At 41.4% G+C, this 25,741-nt stretch overlaps 1 protein-coding gene across 27 annotated transcripts in view; it reads right to left on the reverse strand.

Annotated features, from left to right (window-relative positions):
- Nucleotides 1–25,741, reverse strand: part of dlg1b (discs large MAGUK scaffold protein 1b) — a 234,999-nt gene that overhangs the window by 83,749 nt on the left and 125,509 nt on the right. For all 27 annotated transcript variants that reach the window (XM_052477160.1, XM_052477168.1, XM_035800367.2 and 24 more), the window contains 2 exons: nt 18,700–18,750; nt 12,633–12,757 (listed from right to left, as the gene is read on the reverse strand). In XM_052477160.1, the coding sequence (XP_052333120.1) occupies nt 12,633–12,757; nt 18,700–18,750 (176 nt within the window). The remainder of the gene's footprint in view (nt 1–12,632; nt 12,758–18,699; nt 18,751–25,741) is intronic.

A 25,741-nucleotide genomic window follows, 5' to 3' on the forward strand; every position in this document is an offset into this window, starting at 1 on the left:
AATTATTGTGGAAGAATTGTGTCGCATCCCTCCAATAGAGTTCCAGACACTTGCAGAATCTATGCCAAGAAACATTGAAGCTGTTCTGGCAGCCCAATGCCCTATTAACTTCTTGCGGCGAGCCATCCCGGATCCTGGATCGTGAATACAGCCTCAAGCTCATTACCATAACGCAACGTTAACTATTCATGAAAATCGCAAATTAAATTAAATCAATATGCTAGCTCTCAAGCTTAGCCTTTTGTTAACAACACTCATCTCAGATTTTCAAAAATATGCTTCTCAACCATAGCAAACTAGCATTTAGCATTAGCATTTAGCGTTAGCAGGCAACATTTTCACAAAAAACAGAAAAACATTCAAATAAATAATTTACCTTTGAAGAACTTCGGATGTTTTCAATGAGGAGACTCAGTTAGATAGCAAATGTTCAGTTTTCCTGAAAGATTATTTGTGCAGGAGAAATCGGTCCGTTTTCTGCGTCATGTTTGGCTACCAAAAAAAAACGAAAATTCAGTTATAAAAACGCCGAACTTTTTCCAAAATAACTCCATAATATCGACTGAAACATGGCAAACGTTGTTTAGAATCAATCCTCAAGGTGGTTTTCTACACATCTCTTCAATTATGTATCGTTCCTGGAAGTGTGCTTCTCCCTCTGAATCGCATGGTAAAATGATTGCCACTGAGAATTACGCACCAACTTAGACAAAGGACACCGGGCGGACCCTGGCAAATGGAGTCTCTTATGGCCAATCTTCCAATGATATGCCTACAAATACGTCACAATGCTGCAGACATCTTGGACGAACGGCAGAGAGCATAAGCTCTTTCACGGCACATTCACAGCCATATAAGGAGACGATAGTAAAACAGAGCCTCAAATTCTGCTCATTTCCTGTTTGAGGTTTCATCTTGGTTTCGCCTGTAGCATCAGTTCTGGGGCACTCACAGATAATATCTTTGCAGTTTTGAAAACGTCAGCGTGTTTTCTTTCCAAAGCTGCCAATTATATGCATAGTCGAGCATCTTTTCGTGACAAAATATTATGCTTAAAACGGGCACGTTTTTTAATCCAATAATGACATAGCGCCCCCATAGGTTGAAGAGGTTAACACACTTTATGTTGGGGTTTCCTTTATTTTGGCAGTTACGTGTATGTATGTATATAAAATGACTTGAAAATGACCAAGAACATCAGGAAATATCTCAGATCTCTTTACCTTTCCAAATGGACTAGATAAAATGGAACTGACCCTGTACCCCTTTGAGCTTTCTCAAACTTGCGCAACCAAAACCGACATCGGGTGCCATATTTGACCCTCCCCCGTCGATGGAGAATGTCACTGGCTCACGTCCGCTATTGTGACTCTGGCTTATCTTGACACTTGTCAACGGCTGTATTAAGTTCTTCTGCCGGGAACTAGTGTAATATTGATGAGGTGATGAAGGCACCCAAGCACTCTGACCCTGTGGGTGTGTCTGTGGGGTCCACAGGGAAGCTTGTGTCTGTCAGTGACTGTCGGGATATTGAATTATGTTACCTGCCAGGGTGTTCCTGTTCAGGGTCGTGTTCATTCGGGCACAATATGAACCCAGGTCTGCAATTTGCGACAGTCACATTCTCAATGCTCCCCTTTCTATGCTGTGCTAGTAGGCTGCGTGAGTAATACCCTGGGGCCTATCCACACAAACATATTACTCTAAGACCCCAGACAATCTGGGATAATTTAGGGATGCCAAACTGACGGATGTAGGCTACACGTTTAAGCAGTGGATCTGCAAGTGCGTAGCCTATAGATCCAAAAGCTGAGACACCGACTCATGCAAGGGTTTGTCTTTATTTTTTACTATATTCTACATTGTAGAATATAGTAAAAAAAATCATGTAGTAAACAAAACAGTCATGTAGTAACCAAAAATGTTTTAACCTTTCTAACCTTTCTAGGGTAGGTGGGACAATAGCGTCCCACCTGGCCAACATCCAGTGAAATTACAGAGCACGAAATTCAAAAACACTAAATACAAATGCTTAACATTCTTGAAAATATATGCGTTATACATCAAAATAAAGTTTAACTTCTTGTTAATCCAGCCGCCGTGTCAGATTTCAAAAAGGCTTTAAGGCGAAAGCAAACCATGCGATTATCTAAGGACAGCGCCCCGCTTACAAACACATGAAAATCATATTTCAACCAGGCAGGTGCGACACAAGTCAGAAATAGCAATATAAAAAGGAAGACCCAGAGTTACCTCTGCTGCAGAGGATAACGTTCATTAGAGTTAACTGCACCTCAGATTCCAGCCCAAATAAATGCTTCACAGAGTTCATGTAACAGACACATCTCAACATCAACTGTTCAGAAAAGACTGCATGAATCAGGTCTTCATGGGAGAATTGCTGCAAAGAAACCACTACTAAAGGACACCAATATGAAGAAGAGACTTGGTTGGGCCAAGAAACACAGGCAATGGACATTAGACCGGTGGAAAACTGTAGCGATACACCATCCCATCTTGTTTGTGCTTAGTGGGACTGTCATTTGTTTTTCAACAGGACAATGATCCAACACACCTCCAGGTTGTGTAATGGCTATTTGACCAAGAAGGAGAGTGATGGAGTGCTGCATCAGATGACCTGGCCTCCACAATCACCCGACCCCAACTGAGATGATTTGGGATGAGTTGGACCGCAGAGTGAAGGAAAAGCAGACAACAAGTGTTCAGCATATGTGGAAACTCCTTCAAGATTGTTGGAGAAGCTGGTTGAGAGAATTTCAAGTGTATAAAGCTGTCATCAAGGCAAAGGGTGGCTACTTTGAAGAATCAAAATATATTTATATTTGTTTCACACTTTTTTGTTAACTACATTATTCCATATGTGTTATTTCATAGTTTTGATGTCTTCACTATTTTTTGACAATGTAGGAAATAACAAAAATAAAGAAAAACCCTTGAATGAGTAGCTGTGTCCAAACGTTTGACTGATACTGTATACCTAAAGGTCTTATGTAAGCCAGTTCAGCCAATTCAGAGAGTATATAACGAACAATTACACAATGTGTCAGTATGTGTGTACAGTCGTGGCCAAACGTTTTGAGAATGACATAAATATACATTTTTACAAAGTCTGCTGCTTCAGGGTCTTTAGATATTTTTGACAGATATTACTATGGAATACTGAAGTATAATTACAAGCATTTCATAAGTGTCAAAGGCTTTTATTGACAATTACATGAAGTTGATGCAAAGAGTCAATATTTGCAGTGTTGACCCTTCTTTTTCAAGATCTCTGCAATCCGCCCTGGCATGCTGTTAATTAACTTCTAGGACACATGACGGCAGCCCATTCTTGCATAATCAATGCATGGTGTTTGTCAGAATTTGAGTTTTTTTGTTTGCTTCTTGAGGATTGAACACAAGTTCTCAATGGGATTAAGGTCTGGGGATGTTTCCTGGAAATGGACCCAAAATATCAATGTTTTGTTCCTCGAGCCACTTAGTTATCACTTTTTCCTTATGGCAAGGTGCTCCATCATGCTGGAAAAGGTATTGTTCGTCACCAAACTGTTCCTGGATGGTAGGGAGAAGTTGCTCTCGGAGGATGTGTTGGTACCATTCTTTATTCATGGCTGTGTTCTGAGGCAAAATTGTGAAAAATTGTTATTCAAACTCAATCAGCATGACAGAGTGATCTCCAGCCTTGTCCTCGTTAACGAGAGAATCACTGACTTTGTCAGCTGGTCCTTGTGTGGCAGGGCTGAAATGCAGTGGAAATGTTTTTTGGGGGGGGGATTCAGTTCATTTGCATGGCAAAAAGGGACTTTGCAATTAATTGCAATACATCTGATAACTCTTCATAACATTCTGGAGTATATGCAAATTGCCATCATACAAACTGAGGCAGCAGACTGGGAAAATTAATATTTGTGTCATTCTCAAAACTTTTGGCCACAACTGTACCTGTGTGTGTATTCATTAGGGATGTAACAAATGTAAAAAAAAAAAAAAAATGACAACTTTAAAAATATATATATATATGTTTATTTTTTCGTTTTAACTTAATACCGATAAATGACAACTTTAAATATATATATTTAAAGTTGTCATTTATCGGTTTTAAGTTAAAACGAAAAAAGAAATGACAACTTTTACAATCAAATGGAGACCATACTATCTCACATATATATTTAAAGTTGTCATTTATCGGTTTTAAGTTAAAACGAAAAAATAAACATTTGTTGGAAACAATGAAAGCTTACCTTAGTGGTCAAATAATTGCGTTCAATAATTGCGTTCAAAGAAAAAAAACAACAGAAAAAATGAAGACGCTCAGAACGTATCCTGAGCATAGACAGGCAATATACTCTTCAAAAAACACCCAGTGAAATACAATCTCATCAACTATGTAAATCTGCCACATTGCATTCAATTGCACAAATAAATGACAGTGATGGTATGCCCACTTGTGACAACAATGAAATAGACAATGTCAAAAACGTATATTCTAATTTATATCCATCAGAATACATTAGAAACACTCCACTAATTGAAGAACACCACCCACCGCTTCCGAGTATATTCCTCGCCAATGTCCAGTCTCTAGATAACAAGGTAGACGAAATTAAGGCAAGGGTTGCCTTCCAGAGAAACATCTGGGATTGTAACATTCTGTTTCACGGAAACATGGCTCACTCAGGATATGTTGTCGGAGTCGGTACAGCCACTGGATTTCTTTATGCGTCACGCCGACAGAACTAAACATTCGTAACAACATACAGGAACTCAAGTCCTTTTGTTCACCTGACCAAGAATTCCTTACAATCAAATGCAGACCATACTATCTCACAAGATCTTTGGTTATCACAGCCGTGTATATCCCGCCTCAAGCAAATACCCCGACGGCCCTCAATGAACTTCACTGGAACTCTATGCAAACTGGAAACCATATATCCTGAGGCACCATTTATTAAAGCTGGGATTTTAACAAAGCAAATTTGAGAACAAGGCTACCTAAATTCTATCAGCATATTGATTGTAGCACTCATGTGGGCAATACACTGGATCACGGCTACTCTAACTTCCGAAGCATACAAGGCCCTCCCCCACCCTCTCTTCTGCAAATCCGACCATGACTCTATTTTGCTCCTACCGTCCTATAGGCAGAAAATCAAACAGGATGCACCCGTAACTGGACCTATCCAACGCTGGTCTGACCAATCGGAATCCACGCTTCAAGATTGTTTTGATCACGAGGACTGGGAAATGTTCTGGGCAGCCTCAGAGAATAACATCGATTTATATGCTGAATCTTTGAGTGAGTTTATAAGGAAGTGCATTGGAGATGTGTCCACTGTGACAATTAAAACCTACCCTAAACAGAAACTGTGGATAGATGGCGGCATTCGTGCAGAACTTAAAGAGCGAACCACTGCATTTAACAATGGAAAAATGACTGGGAATATGGCCAATTTTAAACCGTGTAGTTATTCCCTCCTCAAAGCAATCAAACAAGCGAAATATCGGAATAGGGACAAATTGGAGTCGCAATTCAACGGCTCAGACACAAATGTGGTAGGGTCTAGAGGCAATTACGGACTACAAAAAGAAAATTCACCACGTCACGGACAAGGACGTCTTGCTTCCAGACTAAACATCTTTGCTTGCTTTAAGGATAATACAGTGCCACCGACATGGCCCGCTACCAAGAACTGCAGCCCCCCCCCCCCTCCTTCTCTGTGGCTGACGTGAGTAAGACATTTACACGTGTTAACCCTCGCAAGGCCCAGACGGCATCACTAGCCGTGTCCTCAGAGCATGCACAGACCAGCTGGTGTGTTTATGGACATATTCAATCTCTCCCTATCCCAGTTTGCTGTCCCCACATGCTTCAAGATGGCCACCAATGTTCCTGTACCAATGAAGGCAAGGATAACTAAACTAAATGACTATTGCCCTGTAGCACTCATTTCTGTCATCATGGAGTGCTTTGAGATACTAGTCAAGGATCATATCACCTCCACCTTACCTGTCACCCAAGACACACTTCAAGTTGCATACTGCCCCAATAGGTCCACAGACGATGCAATCGCCATCACACTGGCCTATCCCACCTGGACAAGACGAATACCTATGTAAGAATGCTGTTCATTGACTACAGCTCAGCATTCAACACCATAGTACCCTCAAAGTTCATCATTAAGCTTGAGGACCTGGGTCTCAACTAGAGGTCGACCGATTAATGGGAATGGCCGATTAATTAGGGACGATTTCAAGTTTTCATAACTATCTGAAATATATATATTTTTTTACACCTTTATTTAACTAGGCAAGTCAGTTAAGAACACATTCTTATTTTCAATGACAGCCTAGGAACAGTGGGTTAACTGCCTTGGTGAAAATCTGTCGTTCTGCCCCTGAACGACAGATTTTCACCTTGTCAGCTCGGGGGATTCAATCTTGCAAACTTAACTAGTACAACGCAAATAATGACCTGCCTCTTTCTCGTTGCACTCCACAAGGAGGCTGCATGTTATGCGAAAGCAGTAAACCATGGTAAGTTGCTAGCTAGCATTAAACTTATCTTATATAAAACAATCAATCATAATCACTAGTTAACTACACATGGTTGATGATATTACTAGATATTTTATCTAGCGTGTCCTGCGTTGCATATAATCTAACTGAGCATACAAGTATCTGACTGAGCGGTGGTAGGCAGAAGCAGGCGTGTAAACATTAATTCAAACAGCACTTTCGTGCGTTTTGCCAGCAGCTCTTCGTTGTGCGTCAAGCATTGCGCTGTTTATGACTTCAAGCCTATCAACTCCCGAGATGAGGCTAGTGTGCGCTAATTGTCATTGTGTTGCTGGTTCGAGCCAAGGGAGGAGCAAGGAGAGGGAAGGAAGCTATACTGTTACACTGGCAATACTAAAGTGCCTATAAGAAGATCCAATAGTCAAAGGTTAATGAAATACAAATGGTATAGAGGGAAATAGTCCTAAAATTCCTATATTAACTACAACCTAAAACTTCTTACCTGGGAATATTGAAGACTCATGTTAAAAGGAAGCACCAGCTTTCATATGTTCTCATGTTCTGAGCAAGGAACTGAAACGTTAGCTTTCTTACATGGCACATATTTTACATGGAACATATTGCACTTTTACTTTCTTCTCCAACACTTTGTTTTTGCATTATTTAAACCAAATTGAAAATGTTTCATTATTTACTTGAGGCTAAATTGATTTTATTGATGTATTATATTAAGTTAAGATAAGTGTTCATTCAGTATTGTTGTAATTGTCATTATTAAATAAATGTTTAAAAAAATCTTACGATTAATCGGTATCGGCTTTTATGGTCCTCCAATAATCGGTATCGGCGTTGAAAAATCAAAATCGGTTGACCTCCAGTCTCAACCCCGCCCTGTACAATTGGGTCCTGGACACCCTCACGGGCAGCTCCAGGCGGTGAAGGTAGGAAACAACATCTCCACTTCACTGATCCTCAACACTGGGGCCCCACAAGGGTCTGTGCTCAGCCCCCTCCTGTACATCCTGTTCACCCGTGACTGCATGGCCATGCATGCCTCCAACTCAATCATCAAGTTTGCAGACACAGTAGTGGACTTGCTTACCAACAACGACGAGACAGCCTACAGGGAGGAGGTGAGGGCACTCAGAGTGTGGTGTCAGGAAAACAACCTCACACTCAACGTCAACAAAACAAACGAGATGATCGTGGACTTCAGGAAACTGCAGAGGGAGCACTCCCCTAGTCACATCGACTGGAAAGCAGTGGAGAAGGTGGAAAGTTAATCCTCGGCGTACACATCACGGACAAACTGAAATGGTCCACCCACAGACAGTGTGACGCAACCTCAGGAGGCTGAGGAAATTTGCCCCACTAACATTTAAACTACTGGTTACTTTTGTGATAATCCAGTCAATCCCAATTGCTTGGATATCATTGTCTCATTCAATTTAATAAGATAAATTGTCGAACATACCTTTTCTAGGTTCTTCCAATTAAATGAGACATTTTAAACTTTACAATAGTAACCTAGATGAGCCAACTTCCAATGTTAAGTTTAATTCCCAGATAGCCTATCCAGGTATGATTAATCATTATCATTGATTCATTAATTGTATTTGCTTTTTCAAATTCATTCACGTCCAACTCCTACAGTACTGATGGTTCATTAATGTCTATAAATAGATTAAAATCGTCTTTGCTGCTCCCAACGTATTCCAAAACCAAACTTTGGAAAATTAGGAAAACCATTTTTCCTTTCAAATGTTCTAATAATGTGCAAGCTATCAGAGAGGGTTGTCTCCACTCGCCCGCTAATTAGTGAACCTCCACCCATAAATGGATAGATCTGTGACCTCAGCAGTGATACCAACCCTAATTATGCCATTAGCGGAAAAACAGCAGACAACAACGCTCTCCAAAATCAACCATCGGGCGCATGCCTCGTAAAGGTTCTCTCCAATCTAGCCCTGATGTCTTGCCATCCGAAATGGGCATCAGTCTAATACCGCAGTTCACCGCTGAAGCACGAGCAGGTAACAGTAGACATAAAGGGATAGGTGGAGAGAACCGGGAAACCAATGACAAATGCAAAAATTCTGCTAGCTATGGAACTGCGGTTGAAAACTGAACAATTAAATGTAATTTCAAAAACTTGTGACTATGAACAAGCACAAAATCTTCAACAAAATTGTCTTCTACAGGAATAACACGATATAGCCAAAACTGAATACGATGATGTCCACACCAAACTAGATAAATCTGACGAGTTATCTACAAACAGGCGCGCTCAGCCTGATAACATTCAGGCAGTTTTGTTGAACGTTACTCAAATTAACAAGGTTCTACTCAAAATGCTGCTGACCAAAGACGATCAGTTAATGAACACAATGACGAAGTTGGATGAAAAGTCAGCATCACTCATTGAAGTCGCTGACTAAATGAATGATGAGAGAACTCAGGTGACGAAGATGGAAATACTGATTTCTCAGCAAGCGGAGGAAATCTCATCACTGAATCTCTCGCTCCGTACTCAGGACCTCCATCTGCAAACCATGAGAAGTTTGAGACCGAAAGGAGCAAGTGCGACACTCACGTGTCTAAAAGCGCTCAAGTGGACTCTGCAATGGAGCAGAATACCACCCTTAGGTACCATCTGGAGAAAGTCCAGAATGGTCCCGCTCTACAGCGTGACTACCCATCCAAGCAACCGGAGCCAAGTCACAGGAGTAAAGACGATAGGTCTCAGACTTTTCCTCCCTCATGTGTCCCTCAGTCTTCTCTTGGCCATTCGGTGCTGAGTAATATGGTGCCTCTTGGCCAACAAAGCCAAAGCTTGGCTTCTCCTCTTGGCCCCAATTTCCCCACAGGGGGAAGCCAACCCTCTCTGCCCGCGTGGCACGGAATACCTTGACAAAATTTCCCCACCTTTGACCCCGTTCCAGGTCCACCAAATGATACTGAGACGTACCGTGCTGACAGAGGACGCAATGGATGGATACCCGAACGCTACGGGTTCTGACAGGGTTTACCTGTTGAAGTGAACGTCGAATAGCATGTGACGAAATTCGTCTACAACAGCAACATGTGTTAAATGACTATGCTAAACTTGCCACAGCTTTGAAATTAGAATTCGGTGGTTCTGAGCCTCGCAAACACGATAGCTCACTTGCTAACACAGTCAAACAACCTCGGAACGAACACCCAAAAGCTTACTATCATAGGCTTCGTTCAGCTTACTTTGGCCTACTCACTGAAACAGGAATGGAAGAGCTGTTAACATTCTGTTTGAATGTTTCTGTCAAACATGTATCCCACCTTCCTTACCTACTTGGGCCCTGCAGCCCACGTTGGCTTGCCTATCTTACAACTCTTAGAAACGCACAGCTTTTGAGGCATCAAAAGTTCACAACGCTAAGAGCCCTGACCGCTAGGTTTTGAAGTTTGACCAGGAGCACTCACTCCAGTTAGAGCGTGCATTATCAGGTATTGGAGCGTTGAGAGATGACGCACAACAACGGTTTATACCACGAAACCACGATTCCAATAACCTCTGTGGTCCAAATAACTGTAAAGTAGGTCGCCATCAAAACGACTACCACAACAATCGACCTGTTCACTAAGTTCCTGCACCCAACCCACACAAAGTGTCAGAGCACAAGGGTAACAACGGGTTGAAGGACGATCAAAACATAAACCAATGTTCTCCAGAAGTTCCACTACGTGAAGAACTATAGCGAGAACATTTTGAGAAAATGGTAAGTCACAAGGACTAGACGGGAAATTACTGGACACCAGGTCCGCAGGAAACAACAACCATAGCAAGGATGTTAAAACTCAAATTTCTCCCGCTCTCACTTGAGATCCTATCCAGGGCACTCTTGATCAAGAAACAAGCCCACGGGCTTTGTCTATAGACTGATACAAAGGTTGCGAAGAAAAAGGTCAAATGTTTTGTTAAAGCCAAGCCCACTCAAAATCTGAAAAGTTGATCTGAACAGAAATGGCACAAAATGTCTTTGCGAACTACCTCTCCACTTTGTGGGGAATATGTCCACTAAACACTAATCTAAATGCCCATACCTGGAAACAGACCTGGAGAACTGCTTAACTTGTCATGCACTAATTGAATCGGGTGCGACAATATCACTCATCCCTCAAACATCGTTCGATGATCTCAAAAGGGCATTGAAACCAACTAAATGTTGGTTAAAACTGGAACGATGTGACACTACACTTTGAGGTCTCACTCAGACTACCTCGCCTCTCACATTGAGAGTCATGCTGAAACTACACTTCCAGGACGTATTGCTCGTTCACCCTGTGTATGTTACCAGCCTAGAATCTGTACCCCTGCTACTTGGAGCAGACTTGATGGATCGGTTACTCCCACTGATGGATTGGAAAACCAACCAGGTATGGTCACAGACCACAGTGCCTTCTCCACTGACCACACTGTCTCCCCCTAACGCTAGCTGCAACGCAGTCATTCACGAGGGGCATCTGTCGAAAGCACCACTTTGGAAAAAGACATTTAGAACCCTATATTACGATACATAGACACATTCCATCAGCCAACCTGATTGACCATTCTTTTCATGATTTCAAGCCAGCTGTCTCTGTGAATGAGCAACTTCCCTCCTCCTTACAGTCCTGTAATACGGTAGTTGAGATGAACTTCTCTTGACCTTCGGACACTTCCGCAAGCACTGCGGCCGTCTCAGCAAGAAAAATATCAATGCGAGTATACTCTGCTTCCGATGATACACCTTCCACTTTGTGTGGGACTGTCACCCCTTACAATGACACCAATGGTGTCAGTCCAGCAACTGACCCGATGACTTCCACGGGTGAAACACTTTGCAATATCACAGACCGATATCCCCATCTCAGTTCGCAGGTACTGAAGAGGTTGCCACACGCGGATGCATTGGTGACTGACAGGCCTCAACAACCAATGAGCGTTTTGAAGCACAAACACCAGGAGATTTGGTTGAAATGGCTGTACCATTCTCATAACGCGGTTGCTGACAACTCGTACATAGGGTCTGACCTTTTCGTTTGCACCTCAGATACCAACACTGGTGGGGTGTCCTGAGACACAAAGGGAAGGAATAGTAGCCCAGACCCTTGATGAGCCTCACCGAGGCTGGTTGCGGTGTCGAGACTACGGGCAACACCGTACAAGCCCGCCAGAGCATAAAACAAATCTAGTTGTAAACTCACCTATGAGAACAGTGAGGAAAAGACGGGCCCCTAGACGGGGACAATCTTAGATCACATCTAAGATATTACTGAGGTGTACCATACTGGTCGTAGAATAAGTCCAGTTAACTTCCACCTCAAACAAATGGCAAAAAAATATATAAATTGCCATGTGTAGGTTCAACTACAATACAACTAGTAAAATGCTCTAATCATGTGTTCCTGTAGGATAATATTTCAGAATAAATCGGTAGGATAACTGGTCCCCTTGAGTACCAGTACCAACAACAGTCAGTCCAGCTACAATCAGTAAGAAGGTTAGTGACCTAACCAATCAAATTAAACTTGAGAACAGCGACATAGGATTCACTCAGAGTGCAACATGGGGATCGGAATCTCCAGAACACTTTTCTGACGGTTAACACACATGCCACTAATAAATAGAACCCTCCATTCAGGAGGAAAGTTATTAGAAGTCATGAACCATGATCACACCACGTACGACTGGTCCAATGCTTACTTCCGTCGTGAGGTTAGCTCCTCCGTGAATAACATAGCTATGAAATAGACTTCTTCATACCTATCACTACTACAATAGTGGAAGGTAGTGACTTGTAGTAAAACCACTAGACTCCCTCGACACCAATTCTGACTGACCTCCAGGCATTGACCTGAAAATTACCTGACAAGTCTGCCAAGATGAAAGACAATACCATAACTACCATAACTCTGTTTATACAGGTGCCTCTTATGAGGTTTGCGTGTAATTGTATAAAATTAATGAGTGAAGATGAAACTATTTGTGAAATGATGTAAGGTGATTTTTTGCAGCGTGACATCTTCGCATAGAGTTGATCGAGCTGTTGATTGTGGCCTGTGGAATCCTCACTCACCGGAGTCGTCCGTCCTGGGCCGCCGCCCCCCCAGGGATGACCTTGGTGATGAAGATGCTGGGGTCTTCACCGATGTGGGGGTTGTCCGTTCCCCCCGCGATACTGAAACCCAGCCCAGAGTTACCCTGGAGAAACCAAAGACACACAAACACACTTTCTCCATAAGCACCTTTAGGTCTTTGAAAAGCGCTATATAAAACCCATGTATTATTATTATTCATACATTAACATGTCAACTATAACAACAATTACAAACTGCTACTGCATACAACAGATTTGTTTGTGCAGTATTGCCTACTCCTAAGGTTTATTGTTACGCCACTGTTTGTGCGGTCTTACCAAGTTTTACAGTAATGCAAGACGAGTTAGCAAGACAGCACAAACCAGATCTGGGACCAGGCTAATTTTCAAATGGTCATCAAGCATTTACAACAAAACACATCAAGCCAGTAGGAGCACACAGAGTGCGTTGTTACTTAGGAATGGCAGCGGGCGCAAGGGATAAGAGCTCCCAGGAGACCGCTTGCAGAGAGGCGAGCATTTTTTATTTACGCTACGCTAATAATACCGTGCACTTGAAAGTACAGCTGAAATGGGTCACGCAAAAGAAAAAAAGGAACATAACAAAAATACATCACCATTGGTAGGATTAAGACATGGCTACATAATGCAAGAGTGCAGAAAGCAACAAAATGCATATAAAGCCAGAGACATTTTCTGAGTCCTAAATGGCACCCTATTCCCTTTATAGTGCTCATATATAGGGAATATGGTGCCATTTGGGATGCAGCCCTGGCGTGTCAGACTTGAGTGGAACATTGGAGAGACTGGAGGAGTGTACTACACAAGAGAGCTGGCCGTTTAATACGGGATAACTTAAGAGGAGAGAACATTATGGTCCTGATGGTGCTGTATTATACGAGCAGTGTTGGGGTCAGTTCATTTTCCACTCAATTCCGAGAAACGAATTGCAATGTAATTACCAAATTGAATGAATCCCCTGAATTATTTGAGTAGAAAAATGGAATTCATTCATACTCGAGCTGTGAGTAAGGCTGTTACGGTAACCGCATTACCGCCCCACCAGCGGTCACGAGTCTATACAACAGTCAAATTCCATGGTAATTAGGCTTCTCCAAGCTCTGATGCTGCTGATGGTCATTAGTCACCCACCAAACTTGCTAACTGTCTGGTACCCCACTCTATTGTCCCTCAAATCACTCTGACATAAATGCAAATGTTATTGAAAATCGAATCAAACACTTACACCCTGACTACACTGCTCGCATTGCAAAATTAATGTAGAAATCTATATTATTCAATTACTGCACCCACACTGTTTGCGCGCGCCAATGAGTGTCTGCGTTGCCAAGGGCTAAAACAGAAGTCAGTTCTATTTGTGACGCAGATCGCACTGAATCACGCAGATCGCGCCTCTCCCATCTCCTCATTGGTTTATAGAAGCAGGTACCCATGTGCCATCTCCTCATTGGTTATCCCCACATGGGTGACTGAAAGACAAACAAGGTCGGTAGCGGTAATGCACCTAATTTAGGAAAGTTACCAATCGCAATAAAAAGTCCAGAGAAGAAAAGGCCTGGAAGAAGGAGAGACGATAAGAAATGATTCGGTTGACTGTTTTATGTGTGGATTAATTGTCGGAGTGCATTTCAGGTAAAATAACTCAATGTTTTTATCCCAGGACAAATGAGCTAGCAACAGCAAGCTAGCTAAATAGGACAAATTAGCTAGCAAGTGCATGCTAGCTAGCTAAATTGCCATAAATATTTAATGCTTTTCGACCTGTCCCCAAATTACTGAAATTGGTTCAGAGTTTGTTTTGATATTTTCATCTGTGTGTCGTGATCGCATTTGGTGTGGGGGCACAAAATACATTTCTGCACAATGGCGCACGCGCGCAGACGGTTTGGGTTCCGTGTTGAGAACCCATGAGCTCAAATTGCGCAACATTTCCGTAGGCTATGCAATTGCCTGAGAACCTCTATTTAAAAGAGGAGGATACCATCAGCTTTCTATAGGCTAGGCCTACTATATTTCACTACTTTCTTAACATTAAGCACATTGATAATTTTTACAACAGGAGTACAGCCTACCTGGCTGGCATGAAAATGAACCTTGCGAAAAGCATACTCCATTTACTATTTAAGTGCATAGATGATATGTATTGTTTCCCGCTGCCCCTGTTTTGATACAGGTGCATGATAATGGTCCAATTCTAAATCAAAACAAATTTCATACATATATTATTTAGTATATGTAAAAACAATATTAAATCAAGAATAGTGTGATGGGTGACAATTTTAGCCTATCACTTGTGAATGATGCCCAGCTTAAGGCAAACAGCGCATTTTGTTTTTGCAACTTTTACAAATCATAGTTGCACATCTCATGTAGCCTAGCCCATAGACGTATATGTTTTATTAAGGTTTGTATCAACTAAAGCACCAAATAACTTCTTAAATTGAAGAACATTAATCCGCTTTACAATGGGTGTAGAGCCTAAATTACATATAGTGGGGAGAACAAGTATTTGATGCACTGCTGATTTTGCAGGTTTTCCTAGTATGTAGGGGTCTGTCATTTTTATCATAGGTACACTTCAACTGTGAGAGACGGAATCTAAAACAAATATCCAGAAAATCACATTGTATGATTTTTAAGTAATTCATTTGCATTTTATTGCATGACATAAGTATTTGATCACCTACCAACAAGTAAGAATTATGGCTCTCACAGACCTGTTAGTTTTTCTTTAAGAAGCCCTCCTGTTCTCCAATCATTACCTGTATTAACTGCACCTGTTTGAACTCGTTACCTGTATAAAAGACACCTGTCCACACAATCAAACAGACTCCAACCTCTCCGCAATGGCCAAGACCAGAGAGCTGTGTAAGGACATCAAGAATACAATTGTAGACCTGCACAAGGCTGGGATGGGCTACAGGACAATAGGCAAGCAGCTTGGTGAGAAGGCAACAACTGTTGCCGCAATTATTAGAAAATTGAAGAAGTTCAAGATGACGGTCAATCACCCTCGGTCTGGGGCTCCATGCAAGAGCTCACCTCGTGGGGCATCAATGATCATGAGGAAGGTGGGGGATCAGCCCAAAACTACACGGCAGGACCTGGTCAATGACATGAAGAGAGCTGGGACCACATTCTCAAAGAAAACCATTAGTAACACACTAGGCTGTCATGGATTAAAATCCTGCAGCGCACGCAAGGTCCCCCTGCTCAAGCCAGCGCATGTCCAGGTCCGTCTGAAGTTTGCCAATGACCATCTGGATTATCCAGAGGAGGAATAGGAGAAGGTCATGTGGTCTGATGAGACAAAAATAGAGCTTTTTGGTCTAAACTCCACTCGCCGTGTTTGGAGGAAGAAGAAGGATGAGTACAACCCCAAGAACACCATCCCAACCGTGAAGCATGGAGGTGGAAACATCATTCTTTGGGGATGATTTTCTGCAAAGGGGACAGGACGACTGCACCGTATTGAGGGGAGGATGGATGGGGCCATGTATCGCGAGATCTTGGCCAACAACCTCCTTCCCTCAGTAAGAGCATTGAAGATGGGTTGTGGCTGGGTCTTCCAGCATGACAACGACCCGAAACACACAGCCAGGGCAACTAAGGAGTGGCTCCGTAAGAAGCATCTCAAGGTCCTGGAGTGGCCTAGCCAATCTCCAGACCTGAACACAATAGAACATCTTTGGAGGGAGCTGAAAGTCCGTATTGCCCAGCGACAGCCCCAAAACCTGAAGGATCTGGAGAAGGTCTGTATGGAGGAGTGAGCCAAAATCCCTGCTGCAGTGTGTGCAAACCTGGTCAAGAACTAGAGGAAACATATGATCTCTGTGATTGCAAACAAAGGTTTCTGTACCAAATATTAAGTTCTGCTTTTCTGATGTATCAAATACTTATGTCATGCAATAAAATGCAAATTAATTACTTAAAAATCATACAATATGATGTTCTTTTTTATATTCCGTCTCTCACAGTTGAAGCGTACCTATGATAAAAATGACAGACCTCTACATGCTTTGTAAGTAGGAAACCCTGCAAAATCAGCAGTGTATCAAATACTTGTTCTCCCACTGTACATACGTAGAGCGTGATTTTTAAGTTTGGGGAAGATAATTTCACCATTAAAAAGCACCTTTATAATAAAAGCAATAAATGCATAATCACATTTGTGGTCACTTGAGAATGGTGTTGTCCTGCTAACGGAACATTCGCGCTTGTAGCCTACTGCCTGCCTTTATTCGAAGAAATAGCCTTAATAGTTTATCGATATTTTAAGCTAAGCGTTCTCATCTGTTGCGTCAGGCTCATTGCTTAAAACACGTTTTTTGATGCTAGTGGAGGTATTCATTTGGAATCTATCGCATCCCACAACTGTCCTACACTATGTTTTAAATATTTATTTCTCGCACAGAATAGAGTAGGCCAAATTTTGTACTATGGGGATAGTAGATTGACATAGGCTAGCGCTTTAGCTCATCTTGTTGGCTTACGAAAAGTAATTGTGGACAGTTCTTCTAATATCTTCAATATGCGCCTCGGAATTGTATAAGTACATGGACAGTTGTGTCCCCGATGTGTCCATCTTCACTTGTAGCCTGTGAGAGAGACCCTATCACGTGACGGAGAGCCCTGTGAGTGAAAGGTGCTTTGGAATGCAGCCGGGAGAAGGGAATTATAATTAAGGGCACAACAGTCACTTTCCGCAAAATACATGGATTTTTTTTATGGGGTATTACGGCCACAAAGGGGATGCAGCCGGGATATTTGAGGCATTGTCAAGTGCTTGTCAAATTGTGATTGAGAGACTGATGAAGTGGGTACAGCCTGACCAAAAAACAAAGCAGAGATCATGTCGTTCATCACATTTTTTTAAATCCTCATTAGTCGCATCATGCAGCCTTAGAATGTATTAAAAAATCCAAACATATAGCCCAACATTTATATCACAAATAAAGTTACGTTAATAACTCTAAATTAAGCACATCGGAGTACCTGTGTCTTTGTTAATTACGCGCTCAACACAAAATAGCCGCATGTGCACACTCCCTCAAATTGTTATTGAGAAAATATCATTTCAATATTATTCAGCTATGTCCAATTGTATTCTTCATACTATAAAATAATGACACAGACTTCTAAGTAAATCTTGTCTGCTAAATGAACTAGTGTAGCCCACAGCCAGATGGCATAGCCAGATCAGGGCATAACAAAAGGACAACTTGGAGTATGCTATTCTGTTCTTCTGAAATAGACTACATTTTCTTCATATCCTGTTTGTTTAGACCTGTTTAAAATAAATAATGGATTTAGGTTATAATAAATGGACTTAAACTTTTTCTTTTTTTTTTTTAAATGTGGATCTTCCAAAGGTCTGTATCGGTGGCTTGTAGGCTCTGTGTGGAAGCCAGGAGATGCTAAATGTGTTTATGTTCATTAACGGTAAATTATTGTGAGCCCGGCAGTTATTTGCTTGACAACATTTCATGAACGCCACAGTGCTAGCTGTTAGTGTGTATAATACGAGACATATGCAAACTGTACCCTTTGAGGGCCAGCGTGGGTGCAGGCCTTTTCTTCGGGCAAGCAAAAATACTCCCGATTTGACCATATCCTCAATCATAGTCTACAATAAAGACTGATTTGTAAAATGTGGTCTTATTGCTTGGCCGAAGCAAATGCCTGCACCCACAACAGCCCTCAAAGTGTAAAATACCACCCCCCACCACGAATTTGGAGGGCATACAATGTCAGACATGAACATTACACACATGCTACTTTCTAATACAATCAAAAGGACTGTACTACTTCCATTGTGAATACTTAAAAGTACTTCTTGTACTGAACCACTTCAATATAGTGACAGAAGAGGTCCTGTGTTGCTGTGCAAAGAATGTGTGTGATTCCCAAATGGCACCCTATTCCCTATATAGTGCATTACTTTTGACCAGGGCCCATAAGGCCATTTAGGAAGCAACAGTTGTGAATTAAAACATTTTTTTAAAGAAAGAGACAGTCCCCTTACCCGTTCGAGCGTGATCTCCTCATATTCATAATCCGCTTCTGTTCCGTTTACCTGGAAGGGGGAGAGGGAATGACACATTTTAGCTGCTGAAGTTTGTTAGCAACTAGTGACTACTTGTAACAAGTGACTACTAGTAACTAACACTGACTCCTAGTGAGTCAATGCAGAGCAATGAAGGTTTCACATCTTTCAGAACAAGACATTTCCTCTACCAAACTGAGCCCTTTTGGAACCTGTTTGTGTCTTCAAGGGCAAAAATTTTATGTCCTCATAAAAGGTACTGTATGTTGAAGGGGAATGTAAAAAAAAAAAAAGTGACAAAAGAGATGCACTCGAGCTCTGGAAACACAGAATTTTCAAAAGGCAGACCACCAAAATATCTGCAACATTTGATGTTACCTCACCTGTGCTTTAGTCCAGTCAGGCTGCACAGTGCACATTTACATTTACATTTAAGTCATTTAGCAGACGCTCTTATCCAGAGCGACTTACAAATTGCACCAGATGTTTAAGTATTTCAGAATGCTATAGTAGTCTGCTGCGCGACCTGCACAGCCCGACCGCCATGTATAAGTCCATCTCAAACGGTCCAGGGTGAAGTTTCCGCTAGGTACAGATCTAGGATCAGCTTCCTCACCCCCAATCCTAACCATATTTTGGGAGAAAATGCAAACCTGACCAAAGACCAGCATCTATTGTACAATTTCACCCTACACCATCTCAAAACACCAAGACCACAACTGGCTGTATTGACTCCTGCTACCCAGTCAGATGAGTGGACAGGTAAACAGGCGGGATACATTGATAGGGGTAAACGTGTGGGGAATACTGTGTGTTGTGCCCTTGGCGAGGCACATAACTGTATCGGTAAGGTCTTAACTGAGCTTGTCACCAAACTGTACTCTAAGTGTACCCCTAAGTCACAAACAGCTAGAACGAATGTGGTTAAGTTTAAATTGACGTAACTGATATGCTGAAGGGGAAAATACATGTAAAAAAGGCATCTGAAGTTGAAATTACAGTCCCTAGTACAGTCTTTGGAACTGATAAAGAATGGCTTCTGGAGTCTGTGGAACTACGTAGCTAAATATCATGTTTAGGCAGAATAATTTCCATTCAACCAAATGGACAACAGTGTCAATAGTATTTCCAAAGCCATTTCCTGTCCACTCCCACTGTTCAAGCTATCCCCCCTGAGCTTCACACACACACACACACACACACACACACACACACACACACACACACACACACACACACACACACACACACACACACACACACACACACACACACACACACACACACACACACACACACACACACACACACACACACACACACACTGTGCATCTAGTAACATACATAATTAGATATTACAGATACAGTATTCATCCGTGTATAATAAGTGTGCATATTAGTAGCTATTTATGCCATTTTACACATATATATGGACCTATGTGAAGTACTTTATTCACATGAAGAGCCACAGACGGTTGCCCACTGTTATTGCGGAAAAATAGGATTCCATCCAGCAAAGTACCTCGAGCAACAGCATTTCCTTAACTGACTTTGGGTTCGTCAAAGGGTAAGCTTTCGTTAGACTTGCTAGTATGTCCCATAGAGACCCTATAATTAAGATTTACGAAAAATCAAGAAGACAGTGCAAAAAGTGATTTATTAGGGTGGCAATATTCCAGTAACTTTCCCCAGAATCAGGAGTGAATAGGTAGGAAATCAGGAATATTCCAAAACAGATTTCTGGAAGACCTAAGAATCTTTACATTAACCATTACTCTCTCGCGGGAATTCAACTATGTAGCCAAACGTAGCTACTGCTCATTCCATTTATTTGAAAATTGATTAATGGTTAAAAAAGTAAGGCCCGCATCCATAGAGACACATACCAGCTCTACTGGTAGTACTGCTACTACCAGCAGTACTACACCTGCACCTGTCGACGACACAAGTTGTTCTGCTTCCACGAGCACATCCAATGCTAGCATCAGTATTTCTACATTTGTTGTTAGCCCACCTATCATGGACAATGACAGTTGTGAATCTGATGCAGCCGAAGAGCTACTTCCCCCTTACCCGGGAAAGCACCGAACAGACAGGGACGTTGACCATCGAAGAGGCTCAAATATGATGAGAACTACATTGATTTGGGGTTCACTTATATTGGGAGTAGTGCCTTTCCTTATCCACGGTGTGTTATATGCGCAAAAGTACTATCTCACAACTTGATGAAACCTTCACTCTTGCGCAGACATTTAGAAACAAAACATGCCAATTTGAAAAATAAGCCACAGGTGTTTTTTTGAGCGAGAATTAAGACGATGTTCAAGTATTAAGACATGTATAAAAGCAACAGATATCATTAATAAGAAGGGGCTAGAAGCGTGAGCTACCGAGTTGCTAGGACAGGCAAGCCCCATACTATTGTGGAGGACTTAATTCTTCTTGCTGCCGCAGACATGGCTGGGACAATGCTGGGCGAATAGGCAAAAAATATATATACAGACAATGCCTTCATCAAACAACACTGTTTCACAACGCATCAGTGACATGGCAGGAGATGTTTTGAAACAATTACTGCTTCACATACAAGCCAGTGAAATCTATGCGTTTACATCTGGATAAATCAACAGACGTGGCGGGCCTGGCACAGCATATGTCTGTTACGTTTATGGGGGGTCAATTAAGGAAGACATCCTCTTCTGCAAACCACTGGAAACCAGGACAACAGGAGGCAATATGTTTTAAGTACTGGACAGCTTTGTGACATCAAATGAACATTGGTGGTCAAGATGTGTTGGTATCCCATGACAGGGAGATATAGTGGAGTAGTGCTCCCGACGCTACTTGGGTACACTACAGCACTAATCGAGAGGCTCTTGCTGCCAAGGGAATGCCTGAAAGCTTGAAAGACGTTTTGGGCACTACAGTGAAAATGGTTAACTTTGTTAAAGCAAGGCCCCTGAACTCATGTGTATTTTCTGCATTATGAAATGATATGGGCTGCAACTATGTAATGCTTTTACAACATACAGAAGTGTGCAGGTCATCAAGGGGCAAAGTATTTACACATTTTTTTAAATTGAGAGATGAGCTTAAAATGTTCTTCACTGACCATAATTTTCACTTGTCTGACTGCTTGCATGATGACGAGTTTCTCACACGACTGGCCTATCTTGGTGATGTTCTTTCTTGCCGGAATGATCTGAAACTAGGATTACAGGGACTCTCCGAACTATATTCAATGTGCGGAACAAAATTTAGGCTATGATTAAGAAGTTGGAGCTCTTCTCTGTCTGCATTAACAAGGACAACACACAAGTCTTTCCATCATCGTATAATTTTTTTTGTGTGAAAATGAACAAGCTTACGGACAATGTCAAATGTGATATAGCGAAGCACCTGAGTGAGTTGGGTTTGAAATTACGCAGGTACTTTCCCGAAACGGCGAACACAAACAGCTGGATTTGTTATCCCTTTCATTCCCTGCCTCCAGTCCACTTACTGATATCTGAACAAGAGAGCCTCAAAATTGCAACAAGCGGTTCTGTGAAAATTGAATCTATTCAGGAGCTACTGCCAGATGTCTGGATTGGGCTGCGCTCAGAGTATCCTGCCTTGGCAAATTGAGCTGTTAAGAGACTGATGCCCTTTGTAACCACGTACCTATGTGAGAGTGGATTCTCTGCCCTCACTAGCAAGAAAACTAAATACAGGCTGTGTGTGGAAAATGATTTAAGACAGACTCTCTCCAATACAACCCAACATTGCAGTTATTACATCCTTTCAAGCACACCCTTCTCATTAACCTGTGTTGAGTTATTCACCATTTTCGATGAACAAATAAGGTTGTATATGTAAGATGGCTAAATAAAGAGCAAAATTATTGATTATTATTATTTGTGCCATGGTCCTATAAGAGCTCTTTGTCACTTCCAACGAGCCGGTTTGTGACAAAATCTCACACCCATTATTTGTTTAATCAATGTATCGTACAATGTGTGTGTGGCAGGCTTTCAATGATGGCAAAAAACAATATTTGAGTGTGAGCTGACCCTGGTGCTACAGGGGTTACGCAGCTGGAGGTTGAATGTTTTAAGGGGTACGGGACTATAAAAAGTTTGGGAACCACTGGTCTAGACTCTAACGTTACAGTTCAATATCATAATAGAAAGTCTAGTAAGAGGTTTTAGGGGCGGAAAAGTATAAGATAGAAGGCCCCATTCTGCAGTTAATTTGCGCTCTTGAGCTTTTTAGTCTGTGTTTTTAAAATCTGAACACAATCACACATTTTAATTCATGAGGTGACATAACAGGTTGGCAGGACAGTCTAGGTGCTTGTTTCAAACTACTGAAACATTAATGTGGATTGTGCTAAATACTGAACATAAGGGGAAAAACTGCACGTCTGAGCTAATGTGTATATAAATAATTGAAGTCACTGTGTTTGTCCTGGAATTGCCAACCTTGCGTCCCAAATGGCACCCTATTCCCTGTATAGTGCACTACCTTTGACCAGGAGTACTGCACTAAATAGGGTGCCAACGGCTTTGAACACTGCCACTTCGCACTCTAATGTTACTGTGCATAGAGACCTGCCTGAGTTCGGTGAGTCGACGATGCATTCTATTTTTTTTATTTTTATAAAACTACACAAAAATAAACGCAACAGATTTTATGAAATTAAAGACCCCAGAAATGTTCCATAAGCACAAAAAGCTTATTTTCTCTCCAATTTTGTGCACACTTTTGTTTACATTCCTGTTAGTGAACATTTCTCCTTTGCCAAGAAATAATCCATACACCTGACAAGTGTGGCATATCAAGAAGCTGATTAAATGGATTGATCATTACACAGGTGCACCTTGTGCTGGGGACAATAAAAGGCCACTATAATGTGCAGTTTTGTCAACACAGTGTCACAGACGTAAAGTTTTGAGGGAGCATGCAATTGGCATGATGACTGCAGGAATGCCCACCAGAGCTGTTGCCAGACAATTGAATGTTCATTCCTCTAGCACAAGCTGCCTCAAACATCGTTTTAGAGAATTTGACAGCATTTCCAACTGGCCTCACAACCGCAGACCACGTGTATGGTGTTGTGTGGATGAGAAACTTGCTGATGTCAACATTGTGAACAGATTACCCGATGGTGGTGGTGGAATTATGGTAAGGTTAGGCACAAGATACGGACAACTAACAAAATAGCATTTTATTGGAGGCAATTTGAATGCCCAGATATACCGTGACGAGATCCTGAGGCCCATTCTGCCATTCATCCTCCGCCATTAACTCATGTTTCAGAATGATTATGCACAGCCCCATGTTACAAGGATCTGTACACAATTCCTGGAATCTGTAAATGTCCAACTTATTCCATGGCCTGCATACTCACCAGACATGTCACCCATTGAGCATGTTTGGGATGCCTTGGATCAACGTGTATAACAGCGTGTTCCAGTTCCTGCCAATGGTGGTCACACCAGATACTAACTGGTTTTCTGATCCCTTTGCATATCTGTATTCCCAGTCATGCAATCCATAGATTAGGGCCTAATGAATGTATTTCAATTGACTGATTTCCTTAAATGAACTGTAACTCAGTAAAATCTTTGAAATTGTTGCATGTTGCGTTTATATTTTTGTTCAGTATATATGTTTATTTTATTTGTATTTTTAGATATATACAAACTTATACAAACAAACAACAACTTAGACTCAAACATCCCATCTGCCCAGACCTACATGCTCACACCTCACAATTTATCTTTCCATGATCACCCATGCTATTTCAATAATAAATCCTTAGATTTTTAGATTGTGTTAATGATTTCCAAGTTATTACATTTTTGTCAAGATGAATGATGAGAAGAGAATCATCAAGCCCATTGGGTATCTCACTACACCGCCATATGCCATGTCTTGAAATATGCAGACAGATGGATTAAAAGTTTACATTGTAATACTTCTGACACCCAACTTTCTAGCTCCGACCCACAACTACCGGACTTCATAGCATTCCCAGAAAGCATGGATTATTGAGTCATTCTAAACTTGACATGATTCTGCCATTGTGCTGTAGAATTTGTGAATTATGTCTCTTGTATAATAAATTCTATACATTCGTTTATACTGGATTAAGCGTACATTTTCAGACTAATTTTGTTAGTTATGCTCCAACTTCCCCTCGATTTTATGGCAACATTAGTTCCTTTTAAGTCTTGGTTCCAATAGTTTATATTTTTTGTCAGTTGGATATACTCTGCAAGGTTTTGTATATCTTCCCTATCATATGAACACCCTTTTCAGACTCAAATAAGATTCCATGAAGGTTGCTTTGTTTAAAGAAAAAATGTATAATCAACATTTCGTGATATGTAACTTTTAAGTTGCATGTATTTGAAACCGTCTACATAGGTCAATCCAAAATTACTTTTTAATTATGTCAGGGCCTGGGATGCTAACACAATGGACCGCAACCAGCTTTCTTCCCAGGAGTACTGAGGAACAAGAGCTGCTTTAGTCTAGGCTCATGGTTCTCTTTCTCAAAATTTAAATGGAAAAATTGGGATATTTTGTGACTTTTTGTGATACTGTACTATTAGCTGATATGAATGAGATTAAATATCAACACACAGTTCACCATGCTTCTTTCAATTGTGGTGCAGGAAATTACAGCCCAAAGTTAGCTTCATTGTAAAAAGAGTAAATTCACAAAATAAAACATTTTTTGATTATCTAAATTTGAGCTAAACGTGTTATTAAAGACCTACATACAGTAGCTCCATTCCATAACTCTGATGGAGGCCAGATTGAACTTAGTAGTGTTCATTTGTCTCCAAAGGGAAGATAAGGGACAAACAGGGAAGGACTATCTGGACCTATCCAATAAGAAACACAGATTTTTTTATTTTCCATTTCAAAACGTTTTTCTATGGTGTGCCCTACTAATCACAACCCAGTTAGAAGGGCAACAAGGTGGTATGCCAGGTGGCTACTGTATGTTTTTTTTATTTTCTACTTT

The sequence above is a fragment of the Oncorhynchus keta genome, chromosome 23 (assembly GCF_023373465.1).
Source record: "Oncorhynchus keta strain PuntledgeMale-10-30-2019 chromosome 23, Oket_V2, whole genome shotgun sequence".
Lineage (NCBI taxonomy): Eukaryota > Metazoa > Chordata > Actinopteri > Salmoniformes > Salmonidae > Oncorhynchus > Oncorhynchus keta.